Here is a 22055-nt window from a genome sequence, read left to right on the forward strand (position 1 = left end):
GTGATTAGGTGGGGCATGGCCAAAAAAAGGTTGGGAACCACTGCTGTACACTGTTTGAATGCCCAAATTGGCTGGTCTTTCATTAATTCTGTTATGGTTATTATCCTATATATTTATTGAGTATCCTGACAAGAAAATGAATCTTTATATGTACTTTAATAATAAATTTATTTAGAACTTTTTAAAACACAATGAATTTTAAATATGGATTCAATTTTTCATATTTTGATAAAAACAATATTAATTAAACATTGACTATAAAACAATATGATTAATATCAATATCAAAGCTCAAAATCGATTAATTTTAATTTTCATAGGCAATTTTTTTTTCCCAATAACACACTTGAAAGGTGTTTTTACTGTACAAATGCAGTGCAAAAAGTACAGTTACTGCACTCTAATTCAGAATCAGGTCTAATATCACTGGCAGATGATGTGAACTTTGTTTTACGCCAGCAGAATGTCGCAATAATAACACAATAAACTATAAATTACAATAATTATATATATATTAAATAAGAAGTGCAAAAAGATAGAAAAAGTAATAGCGAGGCAGTATTAACGGCTTCGTTGTCCATTTAAAAATCTGATGGCGGAGGGGAAGAAGCTGTTCGTGAAATGTTGAGTGTGTATCTTCAGGCTCCTGTCCCTCCTCCTTGACGGTAGCAACGAGAAGAGAGAACGTCTTGAGTGACGAGAGTCCTCATTGATGAGTGTCGCCTTTAGACGGTGATCTCGGTATACAAATACTTGAACATAATTTTATACAAATCAGAAAAAAAAACTCATCTTTCATGATGAAACGGAGCATAGGATCCTGTGTAATCCTTAACACAGTCGATAACGCCCTGAGTCAGGAGGTGGTGGCTACAGCGACCCGAAGACGATTCCTGAGAAAGTGTATTTTCGTAAAGGTGTTCTTTCAGAGGGCTTGCTTGGGTTCTTAATTGTAAAATTTTCCGAAATATTTCTAAAGATCAGGGGAGCACAAGTCTCTCAGATTCGTAGTTAATGAAACATTGACCGCATGTGTGCTTTCGATGTCAAGATAGAAAAGTTTTCGTGGATATCATTCATAAAGAAAAACACTGCATCGTCACGTGACTCGCTTGCGGTTGCTATAACATCAGGAAATAAACCACTTGGCAAGTTAACCTTGTTTGGTGATGTTTTTTTTTTAACTCCGCCTACTTCCGACGTTGTCCAATGAAGAGAAACTTACGAATAAGCGAAGTTGTGGGAATTGATGTAAAAGGCGAGGCTCCGATAGCGCTTCTATAGATTGCTTAAGAGTGTGACCTCAGTAACTGTACTGGTGATTCAGAGTGAATTTCCACGGGAGAATTTATACTCGCCTGCGATTGGCACGCTTCTTTCACCCTCGGATCTATTAAACACACCGGGTTTTGAGTTTTAAGCAACGGCTCGTGGACTGTGAGATATAACAATTAAGACCCAAAAGTTACAGTAAGTACCGCATTATGCATTTAGATGGCGACCTTCTGGATTGGCCGGAGTGTCCCAATGAGATATGTGGTCTGATTGATCTCTTTTGTTTGGGAATCGCCTCGGCTTTACAATACAACAGAATTGTTTGCGATTCGCATGTCACTTATTGGTGCCCACGTTCGCATTTCAATATCCCTACTTGACACAAACTCGATATCTTCGAATTGGGGTGGTGGGGGGGGGGGATGTCGCTGTGTTTATCATACAGCGAGTGATTAAGTGATATCTTAAAGCTTTTTGAGAAAGAGGGATTTCAATCAACCGACAGGAAAACTCCGAAACGCGCCGCATGGGTTTGATACAGTGGCTTTTTCAGCTGTGTGATTGAAGTCGCTGTGGTTTAAACGCTCATCTCCGTTCAGCAGAGGTGGTTTTCAGAATGCAACTATATTAAAAATGCAAACTTGCAAAGACTATTCTCCTCCGGAGTGCGCCCGAAGCATCATCTCTTTTTGCGGCCGTCTCGCTCAGTTGGAGTTAACGTCTCCTTCCATTGTGAACTCGATTTGTTAAATTTGCATCTGGTTTCACCTTAATGAAGATTAATTATCAGTACTTGGTGCACAAAACGTAATGTATATATGGACCACTGTATTTCACATGGACTTGGTGTCAGTTTTATATGGGTGTTTAATGTTACTTACAGTTTCCTAGAAAATATTACTAAATGGTTGCTGCAAATCCTTTGCAGTAGATCCTACCTGACGTGAATATAATAGCACTTAAAACACAAAGGTGAAACAAATGCTGTATAATGAAAACAAGAACTAGTGTGGGGGGGGGGGGGAAGAGATGGTTCGGTATTCACTAAGATTATGGCTGATCTGACTGTTGGCCTCATCTCCAACTTCCTGGCTGATCACCTGTAATCTTTCTACAAAAGTTTGTGCCAGTCATGAATATATGTAATGGAATTGCATCCATAACTCTCTGGAGTCGAACATCGAAAAGATTCCCAACCCTCTTTGTTGTATAGTTACAAAGAAAAGAAAATCTGCAGATGCTGGAAATTGAAGTATGTGTGTGTAGGTACACACACACACACACACACACACACCATTTTGTGTGTGTTGCTTGTTATATAGCTGATGTTCTATCCTGAAATGATGTCTCCCTGTTTGCAGGAGAGAGATCCTCATGGTATCCACTTTGTCAAGCCACTTGCAAATTATGCATGCTTTAATAATATTGCCTTTCATTCTTAATTACAAAGAGCATAGTCCTGATTTATTACTTTTTTCTCATCAAATATTCCCTTGAATCTACAAATCTATTTATTAGGAAGTAGGTACTTGGGACTCACACCATCAGGGACAAGAACAGTTACTACCCCTCAACCTTCAGGCTCTTGAACCAAAGTGGATAACTTCATTCAGCTTCACTTGCACCACCACTGAGATGTTCCCACAATCTATGGAATCACTTTCAAGGACTCTTCATCTCATATTCTTGATATCGATCTCTTTTTTTATATCTTTGTATTTGCACAGTTTGTTGTCTTCTGCACACTGATACTATGCCCATTTGGTGTGGTCTTGCATTGATTCTGTTATGGTTATTTGATTTATTTGGTATGCATGCAAAAGATGATTCTCAGGGTTGTATATGATGACATGTATGTACTTTGATAATACATTGGCTTTGAACACTCACTCCAAGCATATCTCAAAGGCAAGCTCATCCATCTTTGAGTGTGCAGTAAAGGCAGGGTTGTACCCAAAGTTTAGCTGCTTTTTGCTTTTTTTTTATTACACATCATTCAACAGTACATAAGTCGTGCAAGGAAAGTATGCATTAGTCACCTTGAATTACTTGATCCATAGTTGCATTTTGAAGCAAAGAATTTGGATTTATGGTGCCCATTTTATGATCTTAACGTTGTCACATGCTTTCAGGCCTCTGAATTGCTGTCATTGTTGGAAATATAATAAAGGCTCGCAGCCAAATTGTGCACAGCAAGGTTCCCTAGACTGTCATAAGGTCATTGGCTAGGTAACATTTCACCATTTTTGTTTGCCATTGGTCAGATCACAAAATGCAACTACCTCCCTCCTTTTTCAGAGTTAACATGAATCTCTTCCCACAGATCATCCATATTCGCAGTTTAACATCTCAGTTGGTCTGGACACTGTAGCACTTACACAATAGTGGGATATTCAGGTCTTGACATGAGCAAAATTTAAAATGCAATAATCTGAAAAAGCAAAGATGGCTACCACTGAGTCAAGATTGGCAGAGAAGTGTAGTGTTGTCATTGCTTCCCTGATCGTTTCCAAATCAAGCAGGCTCTCTAATCAGATTCCTCATTTTTTTTATCATCTTGTTTCCAGATTCTCTTTTGGCCATTAAGACTAAACAAGTAAGTGGACTCTTGATGTACAATTGAGGAACAAAGTTGTTGATATGTGGTCTGTCTGGAGAGGTTATTTCCCATGTTATCATAAAACATTAGAGCAAACAATACTAAACACTCCCTCCAGCATCACTGATAGACTACCCAGGGAACAGCTAACCTCATTTAGCTTTCCTCTGAAGGTTTACTTACGATTTCCAGATAAAGTCTTCAAAGGAAACAGGGTGGAGTCTCTTAAAGAATAATCTTTACAGAACCTACTTACAGTAACAATCTTAAAGTAGACTTCATTCATCTAAAATGTTCCTGCCTTTTGTAATAGTCTGGTAGATTAAATATTAATCAGAGTACTATTTTGATAAAGGTTACCTTGACCAGGTGCTTGAGATGTGGGCGTATTTAATTACACTGAAATTAACTTGTGATCATCTGACGAATGATGTATGAGCCACACAAAGCTAATCTCTAATATGATTTAACTTCAGTGATGTATTTGCCCTGAGCAATGTGTGCAAAGTAGAAGTTTAAACTGAATATATTGTCTGAGAGCCGCAGGATTAGGAAGATGAGCTGGCTTGAGAAATGATGGCATACACTCTCTGCAATTATTGCATTTAAAGTTGAAAATATTCATGTAACCTACTTCATTGAGTTTACAAACTACTGACTTGACACATAAATAGAATATGCTAAATACATTCTCTTCCCCGAAATGTGCACTCTCATGTGAGACACCAGCTTGCATTTGAAAAGCCTATGCATTTCCACCCACACAGAACACGGTAATCAGTAAAATCTGCCCCATGTATGTGACTGAAGCTGATCTCTCGTTTGCCTCTGTTTATGCATTTGCCTGTATGGAGCCATTATTCATTACTGCTGTTTTACAAAATAGTCACTTTGCCAGAGTAAGCGTGTATTCAAAGGGAATTGGGGATGCATTTAAAAGGAAGGTTTTAAAGTGCTGTCGTGGAAGACGTGAAGTGGGCCAGTTGAAAATCTCTTTCTGACAGGGTCCATTGTGAGACAATTCTGTTATGGGAGTTTATGAAATTCAACAAACAAATTCCTTTTGGCTCCAGAAAGTTATATCTGATTAAAATCTGTCCAAGTCAAATTAAAATGAACTAGCTCAAGATATTCCATCTGAATAATCTTATCCACAATGAAAATGTAAGTTCAGTCATCTTTTTTAAAAGTTTTATTGAGGTTATTTGAATATTGGTTATGTAAAATATTGTTTTGACCCCAGACAGGACAAACTTACCTAGTACATGATCTAACCTGGAGCAGACCTTAGGGTTGTGGCTTCTGAGTTCCAGCCAACATACACAGGCATATCTGCAATCCGGAGCCATCTCTGACTCATAACTGCCTTGTGTGCTCATCAGGTGTAAATGGAATAAAGTGTTATATTGTCTGGTACTGTCCACGCTTGTCAGGATCAAGGCCAAATCAAAAAAAACACATTTGACAGATTTGATTCTGATGAAATATTGACTTTGGCAGACATGAAAAGAGTCAGTTGACAAAAATGCTTTACATTGAACAAGCTTTCACTAAACTTGACCTGACTTTATGTATTCTAAACTAAAGTGATCTCATTTCAGTTTTGGCTGTCAAGAAACTGGAGTCAACAGGCAAAGCTGCTTTACTCTACACGAAGTAATTTTAAATTCAAACTGCCAGCAAAAATGTAGCTCATTCCCAGAAATGGAATTGTTTATGCTAATTTAATCGTTTCCCTTTTGACCTCCACAGATCAAAATGTGTGACTTCATGAGAGATCAGGAAGCCCCTGTAGTTTTGGAATCCCGAGGCATACTTAAGGTAAGGTTTAATTAGACAATACTGAACTTGTACTACATCACACTTTAAGAGTGTAAGCCTTTCACACTTTAGAGAATGTCTTGCAGCCTGTGTAGCTTATGTTATTGAGCCAGGTATGTCTAATTGAAAACAATTATAAAAAGTGGGGCTATGGTATGTATGTAATCTATAATGCAGAGGGGAATATATTGAGACCAAGCTTACTTTTGCAGAAAATCATGCAGATTTCTGATATGTGTTTATTTTGTAAGCTAATAGATCACCCTTAAGCTATTTGAGCTGATTTCATACCAGGCCTTTTTTTGGAGGTGCTGTAAGGATCTGAAAAAATGTTGACTTAAGTGCTAACGTTACCTGCAAAGTGAGTGTATTGCTTAGGCTTTCATCTTAGTTTTAGGGGAATCCATTCTGCCCTTCTGCATGAGTAAAATTATTCCATTTCTGTATACTACCAGTGGTGAAAAATTCCCTTTTTCTCATATCATTAATGTTATATTTTCTAATATTGTCACCCTGGTTAATCAAAGCAACATGAATGAATATTTTTCTCATTTTAGATTGGTATTTCTTTGGGTAGGTTCCTGTTAAAACAATGATTTGGACAAATTTTCAGTTTGTAATCTTAGACAAGTAAACTACCTAGAGGTTTGCTAAACTATACATAGGAAAGCACGCGATCCAATTAGTCACATGCCCTAATTTTTTCCGGCATACAATTTGTGTAACTTGCGCCTAAGAGTTAAAACTGAATCTACTTCCACTGACTTCTCAGATAGAACTTTCTAAATCAGCATAATTTCTGGCATGTAGTGTGTAATATTTTGTGATGTCTAGGTGTGGAGGCTAATGCATTAGTGTAATCAGAAACAGGGGTACAAAATGTTCCTTGGTTATAATCAATACGCTACTGGATGAGTAATTCTATGAATGTTTAACTCATACCATACATGACTTTCTAGTTTACTCAATGTGTGGGTGTGCTCTTGATTAAATAGTCTGGTGAACCTGTAGGTAATTCAAATAGCGAGATAATCGCTGGGAAAAATAAGCTCCTATTCAGCTTATCATAAATACGAGATTTTATAGATGTGGAAATCAAGTGAAGCTCTGCCAGAACTCAGCAGCTCGGGCACCTTCTATGGAAATGAATCAACAGTCAATATTTCAGGCTGAGACAGAGTCCAGTCCTATTCACTCTAACAGTACAAAGTGTAGATTCCTGTGCAGTTGTTTACTTGTTTTATTACTGTTTAGTCCTGGTCAAAGTTTATAGACCAAGGATAACATTTGAAAAACTGTTCTTTTCCCTTGGTACTTCCAATTTAAATTATTTCTCTTATTAAATTTTTCCAGAACAAGATTATATTTGCTATTCATTTCTAAATGCCTGGAGTTATACCTTGTTAGATATTTTTCCCATTACAGCAACTGCTAAACCTTTGATCCAGAAACATTAAAGATAGAGTGAGCCCCTATATGAGGATGACTTAGAAAACAGCTTGCATAGCATCGTGCTCTTGCTGTTTAAATAGTGTCTGATGTTCAGAATCAGAATCAGGTTTATTATCACCAGCATGTGTCGTGAAGTTTGTTAACTTAGCAGCAGCAGCTCAATGCCATACACAATATAGAAGAAGGGAAACAAATAATAATAAATAAGGAAATCAATTACAATATACATATATTGAATAGTTTAAAAATCATGCAAAAAACCCAGAAATAATATATATTAAAAAAGTGAGGTGGTGTTCACGGGTTCAATGTCCATTTAGGAATTGGATGGCAGAGGGGAAGAAGCTGTTCCTGAATCGCTGAGTCTGTGCCTTCAGGCTTCTGTATCTCCTACCTGATGGTAACAGTGAGAAAAGGGCATGCCCTGGGTGCTGGAGGTCCTTAATAATGAACGCTGCCTTTCTGAGACACCGCTCCTTGAAGATATCCTGTGTGCTTTGCAGGCTAGTGCCCAAGATGGAGCCTCTGCAGCTTCTTTGTCCTGTGCAGTGTAGCTGCAACATCCCCCCCCCCCCACCCTACTAACATACCAGACAGTGATACAGCCTGTCAGAATGCTCTCCATGGTGCATCTTTAGAAGTTTTTGAGTGTACTTGTTGACATACCAAATCTCTTCAAGCTCCACAATCAGCTCTTTCATCTTATTGACCTTGAGTGCCAGGTTGTTGCTGCAACACCATTCCTGTAGTTGGCACATCTCATTTCTGTATGCCTTCTCATCTCTATTTGAGATTCTACCAACAATGGTTCTATCATCAGCAAATTTACAGATGTCATTTTGAGCTATGCATCGCCACACAATCATGGGTTTAGAGAGAGTAGAGCAGTGGGCTAAGCACACACCCCTGAGGTGCACCAGTGTTAATCATCAGCAAGGAGGAGATGTTATCACCAATTCGCATGTGGTTCCCCTTACTACTGAAAATTCACTACAGATTCTGATCTAGAAACCGTCTCCACCAGGCCTCTTCACATGTATAGAACAGTTGCTGATATTAGTGCCAAAATTATGAATGAGTCAATTTTCCCTCTAGCATGAGGAGGCTATGCCCACCTATTTGCATGGATTCCACTTCTACATTTAAGTGAATCTTGGATAGGTACATGGATGGGGAGGGGTTTGGTCCAGGTGCAGATAGATGGGGCTTGTTTGGCACAGACTAGATGGGCTGAAGGGCCTGTTTCTGAGCTGAAGTGCTTTATGCTTCTAATTAGTAGCTATGTTAACAACACATCAAACAGTAAAGCCCCATTCCTTACTCAGAAACTGTTAATCTCAAATGTAATACCAGATCTGAATTAATTTTACTTATGAATCTCATCTGGTAACAAGGATAAATTGTTTGTAAAGAAAATTAATGTAGTTACTGCTTCCTTTTCAGCGTCAATCAGCATTTGACATGCACGAACCATTTGATGGGTTCTTATCACATTTCGATGAAGAGCAAAGTGTGCAGGAGGTTCCAACTGGCATGTCTGCCTTACTAAATGGTAAAATATGTCAATAACTTGGAAACATTAGTTACTGTTAATAGAACAATGCATGTATCTGCAGTTTTTGTGTCCATGTTGATGTTGTTAGTGCAGATTTTAATAAATAAACACATCAGCAGGGCTGGCATTGGTCACTTTGTCCCACAATCCCTTGTCTCTATGTCCGATTTGATATTCTTCCAGCTCAGGAGCTAGAATATTATTTGACTTTGGCCCTCTGTTCAATAGAAGATGTGGGATGGTGAAATGAATTCTGCTATTGATCATTCTTTGATGACCCTTGTGAGAAGAATGGGTTTTTATTAACTGGAACTTTAGTTTGAGCATAGTTAGTTTTTTTTGGCATCTTCACCATCAACCCATGACAACTTGGGTAAGGAATCAAAGAGCAAGATTGGAACTGTATCCCAGTCTGGGGCATTGCTTCATGAAAGCAAGGACAAGGCAGTTTTGTTTCTAACAGTGTCTTTGATTTCTATTTTAGGGAACAATCTGATGGTTTAAAATACAAATGTTTTCTAAACTAAACTTTCATTTCCCCTATGGCTCCGCACTGTATGTGCCCATTGATGCACTAAAATATCAGATTCACCATCCATCAGTACCCTAGAGAAACAAAACTGGAATCTGAAACAAAAATGAAATGCTGACAAAACATGGCTAGTCATACAGCTTCTGCATCTGCGGAAGGAGAAACCAGTCAGTGGTTTGGGCTTTTCCTTGGTTCAAGGAAATAGATTAACAAAATTCCCACTGCTATTTCAAAAGGAAGTGCCTCTGACCCGAAGCATTGTTTGGCTTCTCCTTCCACAGATGCTGTTTGACCACTGAGTTCTACCAGCAATTATTTTTGGTCTATCATTGTTCCCTACTGTTAGCCAGAATAAATAAATGCAAGGTATTGGCAAATTTAATAATCCAGCACTTGAGAAACGATAGGGCCCCATTTTGGCTTTGAACTTCCTACTCCATTATGCTTGTGACATCGCCCACATTCAAATCTAAGATTTCCATTTTTTCAAAGACAAAACCAATGCACTAATCTCAACCAAGTAGCTTAAACCACTAATTAGAGGATTAAGTAAGTTATCCCTGGTGTCCAGATCTAGTCATGGTGCCAAACACTGGTCATTACAACTTCGTAGCTGCTTTCTGTGTTACAAGTGGGATACATTACAACAGAGACTACACTTCCAAGGTACGTCATTGGCTTGAAGGGCTTTAAGACATTGTAAAAGACATATCTATATAATTCGGGTCTCCATTTGAAAGTAATTAAAGTATCATGCCTTTACAATAAAAGGCTTATGAGTCCCAATTCTCACTCAGTGGCCACTTTATTAGGCAGCTCCTGTACCTAATAATGTGGCCATTGAGTATATGTTCATGGTCTTCTGCTGCTGTAGCCCATTAACTTCAAACTCTGATCTGTTGTGCTTTCAGAGATCCTCTTCTGAACACTACTATTGTAACAACTAGTTATTTGAGTTACTGTCGCCTTCCTGTCAGCTTGGACCAATCTGGCCACTCTCCTCTGACTTCTCTCATTAACAAGGCGTTTTCACTCACAGATTTTATTTGTTTTTCACACCATTCTCTCTCAGCTTCTGAAACTGTTCCTGAAAATCCCAGGAGATCAGCAGTTTCTGTGATACACAAACCACCCCATCTGATACCAGCAATCATTCCATGGTCAAAGTCACTCAGGTCACATTTCTTCCCCATTCTGATGTTTGGTCTGGACAACAACTGAACCTCTTGACCATGACAACATGCTCTATGCATTGAGTTGCTGCCACATGATTGGCTGATTTAGATATTTGCCTTATTGAGCAGGTGTACCTAATAAAGTGGCCACTGAGTGCAAGTTTCCTGGGACAATAAATTAGCAATACTTCATACCATTCCAAAATCTGTTGATACTGATATCATTAAAGTACAGCTTGGATTTTTAAATTCAAGTGGAATGGTCAAACATCCTGCTACTTTGTCTTATCTTAAAACTTGATGTACTTAGTGGGTCAGAACGTGTTCAGCACATCAACAAAACATTGAAGGGGAATGCTTTTTTTATGAAATGCCGCTTTCGGGATGAAGGTGTTATTTCTTGGCTTTTTGTCTCTCATTGCAGATGTTGGAACCAATGAAGTTCCACTCCTAACACCTGTCAGCAAGGCGGTCATGAGCCAGGCTCTCAAAGAGAGCTTCAGTGGTTTCGTCAAAGAGAGCCAGCGCCTCGGCATTCCTAAAGGTGACCATTTGGATAGGAGATGCTGTATTTAACTCGTAGTTGAGTGAAGTTCTTGCAAGTGACCACAGACTTTTAGAATGATATGTGAGCACAGTTTGTCGCTGGGTCAAAATACTGGAACTGGTTGCCCTATAGCATAGCATCACCACAGTGTCTGGACTGGCATCAAAAGGAGGCTTACTAGCACGCACCTGAAGTTGACTAGGAATGGAAAATAAGTATTGGTTGACCAGTATCGCATCCCGTGTGTACATAAATGTTTATTGGTTAGAAAGGGAGCTCCACAGAATAGCAAATCCAAATACAATTGCATCAAACCACCAAAGACACCCATTGGAATATGATCTTTAAAACTGATAGATTCATAGCAACTCAGCTAGTAGAGCCACTGTCTCACAGTGTCAGGGACCTAATTTAATCCACATCTCGGGTCCTGATGGTCTGAAATGCGTACATTCTTCCTGTGACCCCATGGGTGTCCTCTAGGTAATCTGGTTTTTCCCTAAACTCGAAGTCATTTGGTCTGTAGGGCTATTGGCCAGTTTGAATTGTCCCAAGTGTGTAGGAGAGTGGAAATCTAAGGAAATTGATGATCATATGGGAAGAATAAAAATAAGGACTCAATGTGGAATGTGGTTGATGGGTCAGCAGAGGCAAAGTGTGCTGAAGGGTCTGATTCTGTACTATATCTGTGACTAAGATGTGACTCAGCTAATTGCAATTCCTGCCAATCAAAGGCTGGTTAAACAGAAAGAGGATAAGTTTGATTCATAAGTGTAAAATGATTTTGTTTTCCAAGCTGAAGACTGGGTGCATTTAGGGAAGTGGAGATGTACTGTGGGTGCTTGGTTTGAATTGTTGCTTAGTAACACTTTCTGAGAAGTGTGCGAGTATGTGGTTATGAATGGTGCACACTACCTGAGGGGATCTCCAGCCTTTGACCATACAGCAGGATCAGTCACAGCCTTCAGCAGAATAAACTTGAATGAAGTTGATGACATTTTACTTTTAGAGATGACACAGTCACTTCCCGTTTTTAAAATGCATTCAGATTAATGCAGTATACACGTCTTAATCCTGTCAGTGCCACCATATGGAAAAACTTGAACGAATCTAAACAAAAGAATTCAGCTTTGGAGAAACTGCATGGTTAGTTTGTCTTACACACACAGTAGATTTTTTTTTCCCATAACACAAGAAATTCTGCAGATGCCGGAAATCCAGAGTAACACCCACACAATACTGGAGGCACCCAACAGGTCAGGCAATGATCTCAGCCAGAAACGTCAATTTTTTAATTCTTTTCCATAAATGTTGCCTGACCTGCTGAGCTCCTCCAGCATTTTATGATTTTTTCCTTCTTTTCCAAGCTTTACAATAACTTGACACTTTCCTCTTCTTCCCAGACCCTCATGTTTGGACTGAGCAGCAAGTTAGTCAGTGGCTGCACTGGGCTGTCAATGAGTTCAGTCTGCAGAACGTCAACTTCCAAAAATTCTACAAGACTGGTCGAGTTCTCTGTGACCTTGGGAAAGAACATTTTCTGGAGCTGGCTCCTGACTTCATTGGAGATATTCTCTGGGAACACTTGGAACAGCTAATGAAAGGTAGAGCAGTGTCCTGATACACTTCCCATTTTAAAAAGTGTGGAAAAAATGACTCAATTATAAGCATTTCTAAATCAGGAGAAACTGTTCTGCATTATTTTCAAATGTTTACTGATGGATATAAAGTCTTTTAACTTTTATCTTCCCCCTTATCTTTTACTTCTCTCTAATAGTCTTGTCTGTTCTCCCATATTTTGGTAGCCTGTGCATGAAACCTGATTGTAAATAATGTGACCATTCAATTACAAACAGCATCACATTTCCTACCCACAAGAATGCAAGTACTTTGTTCCTCAAGCAATGATAACAGCCTAAGTTTCCCTTCTTTGATAAGAGACAAACTGAATCTTTTCCCGGGTTGGAAATGGCCAATACAAGGGGACATACTTTTTTTTTCCAATCACCTTAAAATTATAAGGATGAATTTTTTTATATATATACACACACACACACAGAGTGGGTGTGTGGAATGCACTACCAGGGTGGTGGTAGAGCCAGATACATTAGGGACATTTAAGGAACTCTTAGGTAAGCACATGGATGATAGAAAAATGGATAGCTAGGTAGGAGGGAAGGACTCAATTAATCTTGGAGTAGTTTAAAAGGTCAGCACAACATTATGGGCTGAAGGGAATGTACTGTGCTGTAATGTTCTATGTTTTAACCCAGAGACCAATTCTAGAACTGCTTGGAGAGCAGCAAACACCAATGCTCTAACTTTTCAGATTTCTATGTTTCAGTTATTCACTGGATAAGATAACTTGTCCTAGAGCACTACAGCATAGAAACAGGCTCTTCAACACATTTAATTGATGCTGAACTATTAATCTGCCTACTCCCGTCGACATGCACCTGGACCATAGCCCTCCATGCCCCTCCCATCCATATACCTTTCCAAGTTTATCTTGAATGTTGAAATTGAACCTGACTCCACCACTTCTGCTGGCAGCTCATTCCAGACTCTTAAGTGAAGGCGTCCTCCCTTAAACATCTCACCTTCCACCTTTTTAAATAATGACTACTAGTTCTAGTCTCACCCAACCTCAGTGGAAAAAGCCTGCTTGCATTTACCCTTCATTTACCCTCTATTAAATCTATACCCTTCATATACCCCTATCAAGTCTCCCCTCAATCTCTTACGTTGTAGGGAAGAAAAGTTCAAAATCAATCAACTTCATCATATAACAGTAAGCTTTAAGCCCAAGTTGTATATTAACACATTTTGTTTTGTTATAATGGTTAGGTGTGTTACATTCCTAATTCAGTTTGGCATATGTCAGATGTAAAGCTCCTCTCTCAAAGTTGCTCCAACAAAATCCTTTCGCAGTTGGTTAGTGTGTCCTGCTCTCTATTTGACCACAAAGCCACTGTTGAGATCAAATATGGGATGAGATTGCAGAAATCTGTTTCATTACAGACTGAATCACTCTCTGTATTGAAGATGCCATGAGGCTTCACCAGCTGGTTTGATTGGGAAAATGATTTGGTGAATAAGATTGGATTTAATCCCTTCAGACTCTCCCAGATTTTAACTACATATTAAGGGACATGATGAGCTATTTTAGAATATGATCCAAGGCATTGAATTGACATTTTGGAGTCCAGTCAGTCCTCATGTAATATCATAAGTATTCTTTGTAATTTTTGCAATCTTATTTTTGCCACCTTTAGTAATTTGTTTCTTTCATATTATTCTAGATTGCCAGGAAGCATTGCAGCAGAACCATCTGGAGAACTCTGCTCTTACCAGTGGAAGTTCAAGCTGGGTGGAAAATGATTCGATAGGTACGTCCTTTTCAAATCCACTAGAAAGTATATCCTGAAAATGACCTGCTAGCCCAGGGGTGGCAAACCTGTGAAATGCGTGCCTAAGATGGCACGTGCAAAATTGTTGTTGGCACAAGGCATGCAGTGCTGCTCCTCGGTTCTTTAAACACCCCACCCATAATAAAGGGGTGCCTCATGATTATCTCTACTGCCAAGTGAAACAGCAAATTATTTTTTACAACTCAAGAGCAGTGGAATGTTTTTCATGGGAAATGTCTCGTGCCTGCTGGGTGCCATTTGCAAGAACTAGTGACGTTGGGTGATGCATTTTGAAATCCTTACAGACCTAGTGTACACATCAGTATTTTGATAGTAACTGGTTAAAATATAATTTTTAAAAGAAAATGTCAACTATTGACTCTTTTCCATAGATGCTGCCTGGACCAGAGTGTGTGTGTGTGTGTGTGTGTGGCCAATTTGAGCACAAGATCTTAAGGCATAGCCTTAAAGAAACCCACAAAATTGCAGGCTTTCAATTCTATAAGTGATTCTATTTATAGCACTGTGGTGTAAAACATGCCAGATACTATTAAAACATTTTTTAACATGGACAGATTGGATTTGTTGATCTTGGTTCAGAGAAAACTCAGAGATGAATACCAATGTAACCAATTTGACCTAAAGTTTGTTTCCTTGATTTTTTTTTTTCTCTCTGAAGCAATATAATTTGACCTCTTTAAAAATAAAGCAGGCAAGTTTTATTTTCACTTTGAGAAAATTGTGGACTTTTGGCTCAGTCTTTGACTGCAAGTTTAAGCATGAATTCAGAGCATGAGAGTTGATCCAACTTTCCATGCGGTGGTCAGTTCAATTAGCTCAACTGTGTCATGGTTTGGAGAAAGAAAGAAACTGGGGGAGTATACTTGTTGGATGAAACGTGAGTTACCGCATAGGAGCCAAGTGGTGGTAGCCACCAAAGAAGATCAAATAGCTCCAGACAATATTGGAAGTAATAACTGGTAACAATTTTTTTGCAGTGAAGTTTGTTGGCTGTATCCCAGTCAAAGGAAACTGTAAAGGTAGTTTGTATATCATTCTTAACGAAGTGCTTTTTTACATTTTTAGAATTCAATTCGAATCCGCTTCAGTGTGGGAACCTGTTTTCTGACTTTACTGGAAGCTTCCTCTCTGAGTTGCATCAGATTTCATCGCGTTCAAACAACCAGGATTTTCTTGGCTTGAACCACAGTTTTGGAATCCTTGCTAATCCTCAAATGGATAAAGTTGAGATGGACTACTACTCCATGCGGCAAAAGAAAATAACTGACAGCAACTTGCACGTGGGAGTCATTGGCCCTGGTGAGTATGTGTGGTGAAGCTACGTACGGAGATGGAGTGTAAAATGTCTGACCTAGTGGTAGCAACGAGCTCAGAAGAGGAAACTTTTGGTGGTTATGAAATGTTGGTTGCTGGTGGTAGCCACTGCCTCAAGTAGAAAATTTTATACAGTGGAACAGGGTGGCCTCAAAGGAAATTGAATAATATCTGGGCTTCGAGGCGTGCGTGCCTTAATGTCCCCGAGAGCTGTGTTGGCTGGAGTCAACACATTACGCTTTGGCTCTTGGTAGGGTCTCACATGCCAAATAGGTCAAAGGGTAGAGCTCAGACTAACAGTGGTCCACCATTCCTCCAGATTCATGGACTCAGCACAGGGCTAACAAAATTGTTACAGAAACAGCAATGAAGAACCCTTCTACATCAGAGTACAATGGTATTCCTGAGTCTCCGCCTGGGACTTGCGTTACTGACGGCAGTAAAAACCAAGAGGAAGCTCTGACATGATCGAAGTCCTGTACACCACCAGAGGTGGAAGACCTTGATTACTGCCCTAACTGCCAGTGGCATAACAGGCAGTAAGTAAGGTCATGATAGGATATTTGTTCACAATGATGAGAGTGTCTCGGAGTATATAGACACAAGATGAAGGGAGGGTCACTTAAAACTAAGGTAAGTATATAAATAAATTTTTGCAGAGAACGTTGATTATATGGAAGTCCCATTACAAAGGATTGTGGAGGTTTGAGCCCTTGGTGCTTGGAGAATACAGGCAATATTTGTTTGGAAAGAACCTGAAATTGGGGGTTAAATGGAACAGGTAGAAATGGGTTGAGGCCTGGGGCAGATTATAGGGTAGGTCTGATCTTGTCTGTGGTTGAAGAATGAATTTTACTTGTCCTCTTTTACAGTTGAGAGCAGAACCCAGAGTTCCTTTGAAAGTGCAGACAGTTTTGATGGCACAGACCCCCTGTTGAAATCTTGGAACAGCCAGTCATCTTTATGTGATGTGCAGCGTGTCCCTTCACAGGACAGTTTTGAAGATGATTGTACCCACTCCCTGTGTCCAAACAAACCCAATATCTCATTCAAAGACTACATCGAAGAGAGGAAAGAGTCACTGGAACAAGGGAAACCAGTCATCCCTGCTGCAGTCCTTGCTGGACTCACAGGTAAGAGATCTTTGTTCCAATGCTTTTCTGTAGACCATAAGATAAAGAAGCAGAATTAGGCCATTTGGCTCATCGAGTATGTTGTGCCATTTCATCTTGGCTGATTCAATTCCCCTCTTCCCTCCCTCCCCAACCCCAAACTGCTGCCTTCTCCCCGTATCCCTTCATGACCTGACTAATCAAGAATCTATCAACCTCTGCTCTAAATATACCCAATGAATTGGCCTCCATAGCCACCTGTGGCAAAGAATTCCACAGATTCACCACTCTGTTGCTAAAGAAATCCCTCATCTCTATTCTAAAAGGAGATCCCTCTATTCTGAGGCTGTTCTCTGGTCTTTGTCTCCCCCACCTTTGGAAACCTCCTGTCCGCATTCTCTCTATTGTGGCTTTTTTACATTCGATGGGCTTCAATGATGTCACCCGTCATTCTTCTGAATTACAGTGAGTAGTGGCCCAAAGCCATCAGATGTTCCTTCTATGACAAGCCTTTCAAGCCCGGAATCATTTTCTAAATCGCAAACAAAAGAAAGCGGTGTCCCACTGCTATTCTGCTGGAAACCAACAAATTCAAAAGGGGGGGAAAAAAAGTTTAGTTTTGGAAAGAGATTGCTATCCACGAAGAGTAGAGAGGAGATAAATGTTCAGCCCTTTGTAGATCTATCACTTCTCTCTAGCCTAGTGATGAGTCACTTTACTTCTATTTTACACTGCGCTATGATGAGGAGGCAAGTGACTGTAACGGTGCAAGCTAAGTAATTTTTCCTAAATGAGAGACCACTCACTTCCTGTTCACACACAAATCATTTGAGTACCAGAATTTTTGTTTTCTGCCACACATGGTGTAAATTGAAAACCTTTTTGTCAAGTTTGTTTCCAAAATACTGATTCAAGTATTTAAAAATAACATTTTAAAACTTGTTTCCTCTTTTAATTCCGCAGGAAGTGGGCCCATTCAACTATGGCAATTTCTCTTGGAATTACTGACAGATAAATCCTGCCAGACATTTATCAGCTGGACGGGGGATGGATGGGAGTTTAAACTGACTGACCCTGATGAAGTAAGAATCTCTCTCACATTTGTGCATGTGAAAACTGTACTGTGCTGTAGTCATACCAGTAGCATTTAACAGAGTAAAATAGATCATTAGTTCATTATTATCACGTGTACTGAGGTGCTGTGGCAAAACATTTTGAATGCCATCGATACTGATCGTTTCATCACATTGGTATGTCCATCGAGGTAGAACAAGTTAAAGACAACCAACAGAATGCCTGATTATTATGTTACAGTTAGTGAAAGTAGCATGCAGTCAAGGGTCAAGGCTGTGACGAGGTAGATTTTGAGGTGAAGAATCTGTCTTGTATAAGATGATGGTCCAAAAGTGTTAAAACAGAGCAGCTCAGGCTTTTGTAACTTCTGACCAATTGGGCTGGTGGCAGAAAGAAGAGGGAATCGGGGTCTCTCATGGTGGCTGCTTTGCTGGGGCAGTGAGAATTATAGACATAGTCCAGAAAGAGGATGGTTTCCAAGGTGTGCCAAGCTGTATTCACAACCCTCTGCAGGTTGTGGTTTTGGGCAGAACAATTTCCTTACCAAGCCATGATACAAGCAGATAAGATGCTTTCCTTGAAGCACCAAAAAATTTACTGAGGGTCAGCAGGGACATGCCTCAGATTCTGAAAGCTTGTTTCAGTCTCCAACTAAGTTTGATGTTCATTCATTTGTGTACTGATTTTAGTATAAGAACTAGAGGTGAAATTGTTCGGTTGTGCATGTAATAGTTATTCATATTTAGCATGTCTAGATACAATTTTACACAGTTACACAAACTAATTTGAAGAATAAATACCACAACTTGAAAAGCTGTAATATTGTCAAATGCTGAATTCTTAGGAGAGAGCATTTGAATAAGAGGCATCAAGTGTCTTCTGATTTAAACAGGGCGTTTCAGGGTTTTGCTGTTTGACTCTTAGTTTTTCTTTCAAACTTCAATTGTAATGTAACTAAAAGGAAGGTGATGTTTAGTGAATAGATTTCATGTTGTCCTTGCTCAAGAGTTGGGAGATGGAACTTTCCATTCCGTCATCTGAGGTGACAGCCTACTCTTTAGTGAAAATGATGGATACAGCTCAGACCATCATGGTCCCACCAGAGAGCATTGCCTCAGGAAAGCAACATCTATCATCAAGGTTCCCACCATCCAGGCCGAGCTCTCTTCTCGCTACTACCATCGGGCAGGAGGTACAGGAGCCTTGGGTCCCACATCACTTGGATTAGGGATAGTTATTACCCTGCAGACATCCGGTTCCTGAACCAGCAAGGATAACTGAACAGGCCCTCTTTTGGGATTTGTGTTCCCAATAGTTTCATTTGCACCATTTGTCTTCTGCATGTTGGTTATTTGCCAGTCTTTTGTATAGTTTTTCATTGATTCTGCTGTTTTTATTTATTTTCAAGAAAATTAATCACAGGGTTGTAGTAGATAGTGACATGTGTACTTTGATAATAAACTCACCTTCAAGTTTGATACCCAGTGCCAAGGGGACCTCGAGGAGGGCTAGGTTGAAGTTAAGGCACTCCTCTAGAAAAGAGGCAGGGCTTGGATCAAAGCAACACTCATAAGTCTGATTACAAAAAAAAATTACAAACTGTTCAGTTGCTTGTACAGGATGAAGCAAAAATTGAGTAGAGATGTGAGAGGTGTATAGGATGTGAGAAAACAATTGTAGTCACACTCCAATGACAATTTACACGTGTTGGCTGACCATTACTGACCTCTGCCACACACTGATCTATTTTCTTCAATTTCTAAATTGACTAAATGCTCATTTCTGGTTGCCACACAGGTTGCTCGTCGATGGGGCAAGCGCAAGAACAAACCCAAGATGAATTATGAAAAGCTGAGCCGTGGGCTGCGTTATTACTATGATAAGAACATCATTCATAAGACGTCGGGCAAGAGATACGTCTACCGCTTTGTCTGTGACCTGCACAACTGGCTGGGTTACACAGCGGAGGAGCTTCATGCACAGCTGGGCGTGCAGCCAGACACAGAGGATTGAAGTGTTTAGTGCGTCTGTGTGGCTGAAGTTGCTAGCAGTGTGAATGTGACGGGCGCTAGTCAAATTTCACTCTGAACTGGTCTGATGTGGTGAGCGATGCAGCCAGTGGTTGCATAATGAGGAGTGGTACCACAGAGGCGTCTTGCTTTGCCAAAGATAGAACTGGTGACAAACATTTTCCTGTACTCTTATCTAGTAGAGTTGTGCGGTATTAACAAGTTGTATCATCAGTTTAGTTTAGCAATGTGGTTTTATCCTTCTGATTGTGAATTGCCAAATTCTAAAACAAGCTTTATTCTTAATTGGATGAGCTCTATTACAAGCCATCCAGTGTCAATGAGAACTGGTTTAACGTGGCATGGGTAAGGCTGATTTTTCTAAAGATTCAAACCAAAGAAATTGCCATAAAGTTGGAGGCTTTTGCTTGTATGTGCAGCTCACTCCCACTCCCAGGTGCACAGTGCCTGCCCTTTCACCTTTCACCTGTAGCCAATCAAAATTTCTGTCACATGAAACTGATCAAGATTTCTGTGTTACAGATCAGCTTAGCATAGATACAGTTTGCTAGACTTGTATAAGATATTTAGGCCCACAAAAATGTTGATCGATCGCAGACGATGCTACATTCTCCTGTATGTTCATTACTTCACTATATGAAGTAGTTGCTCAAGGTCAGTTTCTGCTAAACAAAATGGAAGTATTAAACTGTGGCCTAGCAATTATCAGGAAATATTTTCAAAACATAAGATTCACCCAGGTTTCTTGATCTATTCCAATAACAGCTTGTAAACCCAGCAAGATTGCCTATCTTGGTTGTTTTTTTATATGCCTATTGTTTAAAATGGGAGTGCTTCTCTAAAATAACAATTTTATTAGATACGTGATAGGTATCATTTTTTAAAAAAAATTCAAAGATTATATATTGCAACACAACAATAAGTGTCTGGCAGATGTTTCCTATCACACAACTTATCGGTCTTCGCTGCCAAGGTTAGGGCATTGTTCAAGGCTGCTGCAAAGTTTCAAGTCTTTGAAGTTTACACAATTGCAGGATTTCAGGAAGTAGTGAGAAGGCAGTAGCATTCATAAGATATCATAAAAAAAAATTTCATCTTGTGGATTCTAAAGCTTCTGTAAATATTTCATAACAATAGCTTGCTAATAGGGATGCAGCAAATATTTTTGATACCTCTCAGCACTTTGAGCATTTTCCCTTTAATTCTATTGGTTATTCAATGGAAAATATAATCAACTTGTGTATGACTGGGTCATGAAGTTCAAGTTGGTTCGAGGACATAGATACTCATTCAATGGAACTGGTCTTTAATTAACAAAAAAATGATTTAAAACAAATGTAAAGTCTTTTTTGTATGCTTTCCCCTGTAACACCTCAAACCTCTTGCATATTTGCAAAGAAAAAGCACCTATCCAACCTGAAGATGTCAATTAGCCACTGAATTGCTTTAATTCAAAACAATTCCTGCATGCCAGTTTACTTTGAGACAGGATAAAAGGGGATTAATTTTTTTTAACATAAATTATAACCCTCCTTGGGGCTAATGTTGCAGCTGGTCATCTGCATTGAATTTCAGATTTGTTTTAAATTGAATGAGTTAGGAAAGTATTTTAATACCATTAGGGCTTTCTGAATGCAGAACAATGTACAGTTTTTGTATAGCAACATGAATTTGTATCGTTTATTTGTATAAATGGTTGTGGTTTTGATATATTTTTGAAATAAATCAATTTTCTGAAGTACCTTGCACTTTTTTGAAACACTAACTGCTTTTAAAAAAAAAATTAAACGAAGTTTCTGTCCGTTAGAGATCTATATAGATCCCAGGAGAAATCTGTACATCATAATCAGAAGTACTTTTACATTCCCTTTACAATAAAGGCCAGAGCCTACTGGAAAATAAGCTTAAAAGGAGCAGGCTGTACAAGACACGACACATTCGCAGACAACACAGCTCTGTTTGCAGGTATCACAGTTTGGGTGCTTTGTACGGCTTCCTCTACCCCTCCCCCTTTCCTTTCCACTCATTGTGAAGGGTTCGGCCTGAAATATTGATTGTTTATTCCCCTCCACAGATGCTGCCTGACCTCCTGACCTCCAGCACTGTGCGCGAGTGTGTGTGGTGGGGGCTGGGGAGACC

General features: G+C 39.5%; 1 protein-coding gene across 1 annotated transcript; it reads left to right on the forward strand.

Annotated features, from left to right (window-relative positions):
* Positions 1-1236: 1236 nt before the first annotated feature.
* On the forward strand, positions 1237-21654 carry ets2 (v-ets avian erythroblastosis virus E26 oncogene homolog 2). The gene is made up of 10 exons (XM_059968821.1): positions 1237-1469; positions 5626-5694; positions 8590-8698; positions 10833-10952; positions 12359-12559; positions 14258-14344; positions 15452-15685; positions 16573-16833; positions 17776-17894; positions 19684-21654. Exons 2-10 carry the CDS (start codon positions 5632-5634, stop codon positions 19897-19899), a joined length of 1410 nt encoding a protein of 469 aa, XP_059824804.1. The 5' UTR covers positions 1237-1469; positions 5626-5631; the 3' UTR covers positions 19900-21654.
* Positions 21655-22055: the final 401 nt, after the last annotated feature.

Source organism: Hypanus sabinus, chromosome 4 (assembly GCF_030144855.1).
Source record: "Hypanus sabinus isolate sHypSab1 chromosome 4, sHypSab1.hap1, whole genome shotgun sequence".
Classification (NCBI taxonomy): domain Eukaryota; kingdom Metazoa; phylum Chordata; class Chondrichthyes; order Myliobatiformes; family Dasyatidae; genus Hypanus; species Hypanus sabinus.